This window comes from Phalangium opilio, unplaced genomic scaffold (assembly GCF_054372755.1).
Source record: "Phalangium opilio isolate 3A_F unplaced genomic scaffold, DU_Popi_V2 ptg000053l_1, whole genome shotgun sequence".
Taxonomy (NCBI): Eukaryota; Metazoa; Arthropoda; class Arachnida; order Opiliones; family Phalangiidae; genus Phalangium; species Phalangium opilio.
The window spans coordinates 4,082,888-4,089,666 of record NW_028324172.1 but is presented as its reverse complement, the minus strand read 5'-3'; the positions used below and the strand labels follow the sequence as shown (position 1 = coordinate 4,089,666).

Below are 6,779 nucleotides of genomic sequence, written 5' to 3'. Positions count from 1 at the left end.
TTTACTATTGACATTCTATCAGCCACTGTTTTATCCATTTTAGAATCGATCACCTCCCAATCAATCTTTTTTTTCAACTCTTCCTTCATCTGACTTTTGTGCACAGCGATGCTCTCCTCATCTTCGAAAACGTCTATGTAAGTGGGCTTGAAATATAAACAAAGTTAACACGTTGTATAAACTCTATTTTGCAATTATTTATAGAAAATCATAACTGTGGAAAAACGAAATTAATATTAGGGTATTTACCTCCACTCTGTTAACGTTTAGAAGGGTTTTTCCGTCAGAGCCTTGAATTTCAGACTCGGATGCATTTTTATATGATGCCTTTCCATATTTTTCCTTACGCTCAGCGACAGTTGAAAAGTTTTGTAAATTTTGACGGAAGTTTTTGAACTTGGACTTTAAGGATATATACCACCAATCCTGCAAAAAAATATTAATTCGTGGAAAATGCATTTTAAAATGGATTTACAGGAGGGTTAAGAGAAAAACTAAGTGACTTTTTTTTATTTTTCTACTAAATATAAGACCACAAAATTATTTTAAAAAGCGAAATTAAGAGTTCTATCTCCGACGAATCGTGTGACGCCCGCCTTCCAGTTAACATAATACCCGTGACATGCTCTATGTCGCGTGCCTTATCACATCTCGCGTATAGCGCGTGCCAAAGAAATTTTGTTAACTGAAAGCGTGGGAATTGATAGGAGTTGGAACTTTTAATATATCGATGGAATTTGAAACTTTGAGAACAACTTCTAATTGAGCAAAAAATGGCAATTAAAATGCTTATGTCTAAGTTCTAACGAAATAAAATATAATGAACTGTTATTTCGATATCCCTATAAAAAATACCTACACCAGGTTCCGTTTCTAACTGAGGATATTGCAAGATCAATTTTTCCGCAACATTTTTATGACAAGGATACCTACAAAGTATTATTATTTGAATCAAATTGTATTGTTGTTCAGTTTGAAAAGATAATATTTACAATCCAAATCTTTTAATTAGGTCGCTGAATAGCAAGTTTCTTAATTCTCTATTCATCGTAATCTTTTCATTGGATGAAAGGCTGGTATATTTATCAGCATTCTGAAAAACTTCAGGCTAATCAGGAAGCGAATACTTTAATGCAAATGTGGTTCTGGAACAGTTACTGCCAACGTCTTGAGATATATTTTCAGAAACCCTGAAAACAATATTATAGACAGATCCATAAATTACATGCAGGGAAACTAAGACAAAGGGGAGGCCTGCCATCTTAGGTTATTTCCTTCGCGTCAAGAGGCAACGCCTTACGGAGCCCGAGATCACAAAACCCGGGAAGCTAGCCAACTATCCTACTGCCCCTAGCTTCTTGGCGCGAGAGAAATAACATAAGATGGCGACTTCCTATTGTGGGTTGGTTTCCTTGTCCGTAATTTATGGATTGGTCTATAAGCCTAGCAATAGAGAGGTAGGCCTTTTAACATAAAGGATTATTTAGCTTACCAGGCAACTAGTTCCGACTCCTTTTCAAGGAATAGTCTTTCATTTGTGTCATTCTGTTTATAACAAAAAAATTTCAGTGACACCTAATCATAGTTTTTCCTCTTGCAGGAAGGATTTGAGACTTGAGCATTACTTACCGGTTTTTCGTAAGAAGTCGATGGAGTCGCCATGTCATTTTCAGACACCCTTTGTATTTTCTTCGGCTGTAATTGTGAATCCTCGTTACCTCTTTTTTCTAATTAGAAATTATTTCACTTGTACATGCACATTTCAAGTGTGATGTAATTTAAATACATGAGGTTTCAGGCGGTTTTATAACTTTTTTTTACCTTTAAAACTACCATCACTCTGGTTTTATTTTCCAAAATGCTATTTGGTTCCAGATTTACGTACTCTTCGAAATCTTTATCATACACCTATGATAAACAATACTGAGAAATTTCTAGGTCACGTGTTTAGTTGTTTGCCTGTAGCTGGGTCACGCTGTATGAGTACATGAAAATATCTACGTGTCTTAAAGTTACTTGCAAAAAATTCACAATGTTAAATATCTTAGAGAGGTTATAATGAAATTTCCAATTGAGTATGGACATAAAATTCCCGCCGCGCATACACTACAAACTGGACGTTAGAAAAAGATATACTTTATATTTAGATATGCGGTTAAATCCATTGGAAATTTTTCCAGGTTTCTAAAACCTTGAAATATAAACATTTAAAGGGAGGGTGAAATGGAAAAGCAAGTGATTTTTTTATTCTTCTACTAATTATAAAGCTAGGTCCACACTATGCTTATATCATAGACTTATATTATGTCCAGAAACATAGACTTATGTCACCCAAAGAGAAAGAATTATTATAAACTACTACTACGTAGACTTTAAGATTTATTTTAAGAAGCAAAGTAAATCGAAGGAGAAAGAATTTGGTAAAACACCCAACTTCAGTTCTTTCCCTAATAAATTCCGAAACTTTTGTTAGAGTTGACAGGAGAAAATTACCCCACATGAAGGGAAAAATAGCTCTATAGAACGCACATCCCAGTCAGGGGGCTTGAAAAACTTCCTAGCAAAAACCCAAAAATCAGCTGATCTTTTGTGTCAGTATCCGAACTATACAAATTCAGTATCCGAACTAAGAGCCTCTACGTTTACTACGATGTGGCTGAAAAGCGAAATTACGCGAAACTAAATTCCAATCGACGAGCGATACAACTACTACAGCAACAACTCAGTGAAACTAAGAGCCCATCTACGATGTGGTTAAAAACCAAGTATAGGGTGTTTTCACACGTGGCGGATTCATACTATTTACACAAGGAGGCTAGGCTTCTTGTAGGGCAAAAGTGTAGACTATTTTGCCTTGCCTCCTTGTGCAAATGGTATGAATCCTCCACGTGTGAAAACACCCTATATATAGGTTTTACCGAATTTAGCACAGAGTGCAGTCCAGATATTTTTTGGTCGTTCTCTGACAAGCTTTCATTAAATCAAATGCATGTAAAACCACATAAGTGGCATACTTATCGAAGATAAGTTAAAAACTTATGATACATTAGGGTTGTAAGTGGGAAACTTTTCCGGAAAAATGACCGAGCTATATTTTTCCGGAAAATTTTCCGTATTTTTTCGCTAACAATAGAGTAATATCGGTAGTGAGGGGGAGTGAACTGATGTGTATCCCCTTCGTCGGAGGCAACTTTGTATTAGAGAATACTATTTGCCTTCGGAAGGGGGGATATCACTAAGGTAAGAGATAGAGGGTTATGACGTTGCCATATATGTGAAAGATATTACTCTATTTTTTAATTAAAAAAGTTTAAACTTAAAATTTTTTCAATTGCCTGTCTCTTGAAAACATTAATTTTCCGTGTTTTCGGAGGTAAAAAAAAATTATCCGAGCGCGCAAAGGGTCTAATGATCCCTTTTCTCTATAGCAAAAGCTCAGTTATTGGGTTACTGTTTAGACGTTAGAGAGACCTAACCGTTAAGAGACATAGGTCTAACTAAATGTTTATAAATTAAATTTTTAAATGTTTGAAAATTTACTCAAAGCTCACTTAATTGCTACTTCTATATTTTTCCGATTTGCGGAAAATTTTCCTCTCTCCGGAAAATTTTCCGCGTTTTATTTTTCCGGAAAATTAACAACACTATGATACATACTAGGCCAGGGTTGCAAATTAAAAGTATCTTATTCTGATGTATTGTATGGAATAATAGAAACTTTTTAACGTCATTGGTCAAAGAGCGCGGGCCACTATAGAGGTACAGACAGACAATATTCCGGAAATATGTATAAGCAGGAATTCATACAGCTAATAGTAATCATTGTGTAGCCATAATAATTTATCTCGCCGCGCGTTGAACCTTCACACGTGACGTGACGGATAGTACTCAAGCCCAGCCCACATAACCCGCATAGATATTAACATGGAAGATATGGGGGCACAATGATTCCTATTAGCTCTATGGATTCCTGGTGTAAAATATAAGACATAAGTTAGATACCTGATAAATTTTATAAGGCCCGGTGTAATCTCGTAAACATTCATCGGTCTCGAGATGTTCCAAAAATGAAGAGTACCGTTGGATTTTTATTTTAATTTTCCTCTTTTCGTCACCGAAGCACAAAAGCAGCGTTATTTCTTCTTCCATTTTAGAAACCGTTTCGCGTCTTAACTAGAACTTGACTGGCCTTCGGCTGTAGGCTACAAGGTCAAAGACGTACTTGGTGAGGGGGATGGAAATGGGCAACCCGTTTTCTTTCTTTAACCCTTTGACGGGTAGAGATCGAACCAACCAATGTTTACTCTCGTTTCCGTTTTCCAGAAGAAATGACTCAAATGAGGTATTTTTAGGTAAAATAAGACTCGGTGGATTTGGGCTGGTTTTTTGGGAGTGGCAGTTGCAAAACTTATGGTCTTCACTCAAACTCGCGATTTTTAAGGCTTTCGTTACGCGGTACAAAAATTCTTCTTCTATAGAAGTTAGAAAATTATGGCTCCGTCTAAATTATACAACTGTGTAAGATGTGTTTTTATTGCCAAAAGATTTGGAACTTTGTTAAATCACATGCGAAATAAGCATTCGCATGATCGGAACTTCAATATTGTTTGTGACCTTGAAAATTGTGGGAGGTCTTATAATAAGATTGCCTCGTACTATCGTCATGTCAGATATAAACATAGCAACTTTCTTAATGATTCAAGTGACGAAATCGGTTCGGTTGATGATATTGAAAATGATGTTCAAGAGGATAAAGATGATGATGATGATATCGAGTCTAACATAAATGAAAATAATTTGAAACCCCCTGAAATTCGTGAAATCTTGATAAAAATTATCCTTAAATATCAAGAAGCTCATCACCTTCCAAAAACGGTGTTGCAATCACTTATTAACGATCTACTAATTTTTTGCGAGCATCTTTTAAATACTAATAAGGAACACGTTTTAAAAGTGGTTCGCTTAAAAAACACCAACTTGGATGAAGCTGAGTTATTTCCAAAAAGCTATGAAGTGCGAGAAGTATTTGAAAGTTTGAACTCAAACTATAAAATCAACGCTGTTTGCAAGTCCGATTATGGATTAGTAGAGCCGATTGAAGTTACTTTTACAGAATCATTGGACAAAAAAAGACATTTTCACTATGTTCCTATCATAAATGTAATTCAAAAGCTATATACTTCGGATCTACAGTTAGAAAAACATGAAGATTTGGCAAGAATTCCAAATCAATGCGTTGGACACTTTCTTCAAAGTGAAACAGCTCAAAAAATAATTGAAAGAGACTCAAACTTCTCTTTAAACACACTCCAATTACAAATTTATGTTGATGAGTTTGAAACTTCAAATCCACTCGGTTCAAAACATGGTAAACATGAAATATTAGGCTGCTATTTTTCGATTTTGAACTTCCAATCACAATACAGATCAAAATTGAGTGATATTAACTTAGTGTTTCTGGTTAAATCACGTGATGTAAAGGAGTTTGGTTGGCACTCTGTACTTGCACCACTGATTTTTGATCTAAACGTCTTGCATAAAGAAGGAATATATATCGAGAGTACGGGACGCCACCTTACAGCGACTGTCTCAATATTTTCAGGAGACAATTTGGGCATTCATAAACTAGCCGGATTTAACGCTTGTTTCAGTTCGGGTAGGGTGTGTAGAGTCTGCATGATATCGAAGGCAAATATTCCGCATAAATTGAAAGTATGCGAGTTGCAGTCGAGATCTCTTGATCTTCATATGTATCACTTACGAAGCGTGGCTAGAAACCCAAGTGAGTCATCAATTTACGGGGTTCGCGGGGAGAGCCCCCTTATGAAAATCACGGGGTTTGATATCACTCAACAGTTACCGCCTGACCCCATGCACGACTTGAAAGAAGGTGTCATACCGGCCATCTTAAAACACACTTTGAAATACATGTTTCATCATTGTAATTTGCGTATTAATGAGCTAAACGAAATTTTGAAAAACTTTCAGTATGGAAGAACGGAGTCCAGTAGGCCAGAAACCCAAATAAGAGCGGCAATTACTGGGGAGGGAAATTTAAAAGGCTCTGCAAGTGAAATGTTTTGTTTTTCCGATTACTGCCTTTTCTTTTTTGGATACAAAACCGATGCACCATAGAGGGTATACAGTAGAGGAGTAGACACTGTAGCCTTCTCTAACGCATACGGGAATATCTCGCAAATATTTCTACCCTCATTTCCGGTTTGTTCCCATTGGAAAAAAACAAACCTGTAAGCAACTACAGCTAGGAACAGACTGAAAACAGAGCTACTTCTAAAGTAAAATCGTCCCCCGAAGAAATACAGGTGTGAAAAACGGAAAATTTACCGGGATTTCTTAAGAGCGCGCGTGTAACAGTAAACACCTTTTCAAAAGCGCTTTTGCCCAAACGCGCTTTTACTCCGCCTTTCCTTAAACCGGCTTTCAAGCTTCCATATAACCAGGCTCAGAAGAGAGCAAAAATATATCTGTATTCTGAGACATGAATTTATTCACGGATCGACATGAATACTCCCAATGGATAACAATATTCAAACTCAGATAGGTGTAGTTTTGAGAAGAACTGTATGGTACACTAGTGAAGCATTCATGACAGACAATGGAGAAATTCATGTTGACAACCGATTTCCAAGAAACCTTCGACTTTTTGTTGATACAGGCATGCCTTTTTAAAAAGTCCCCTATACAAAATATGTAGCCGGGAAGAAAAGCAGAGCTGGAAGGCATTTTTTACCTCCCGCGTTTCTGCGCGCGCACCATTG

General features: G+C 36.5%; 1 protein-coding gene across 1 annotated transcript; it reads left to right on the top strand.

Moving 5' to 3' along the window:
* The first annotated feature begins 4,491 nt into the window (after nt 1-4,491).
* On the top strand, nt 4,492-6,135 carry LOC149673134 (uncharacterized). Its single transcript, XM_089840211.1, has one exon. The coding sequence runs from the start codon at nt 4,492-4,494 to the stop codon at nt 6,133-6,135; it is 1,644 nt and encodes a 547-aa protein (XP_089696337.1).
* Nucleotides 6,136-6,779: the final 644 nt, after the last annotated feature.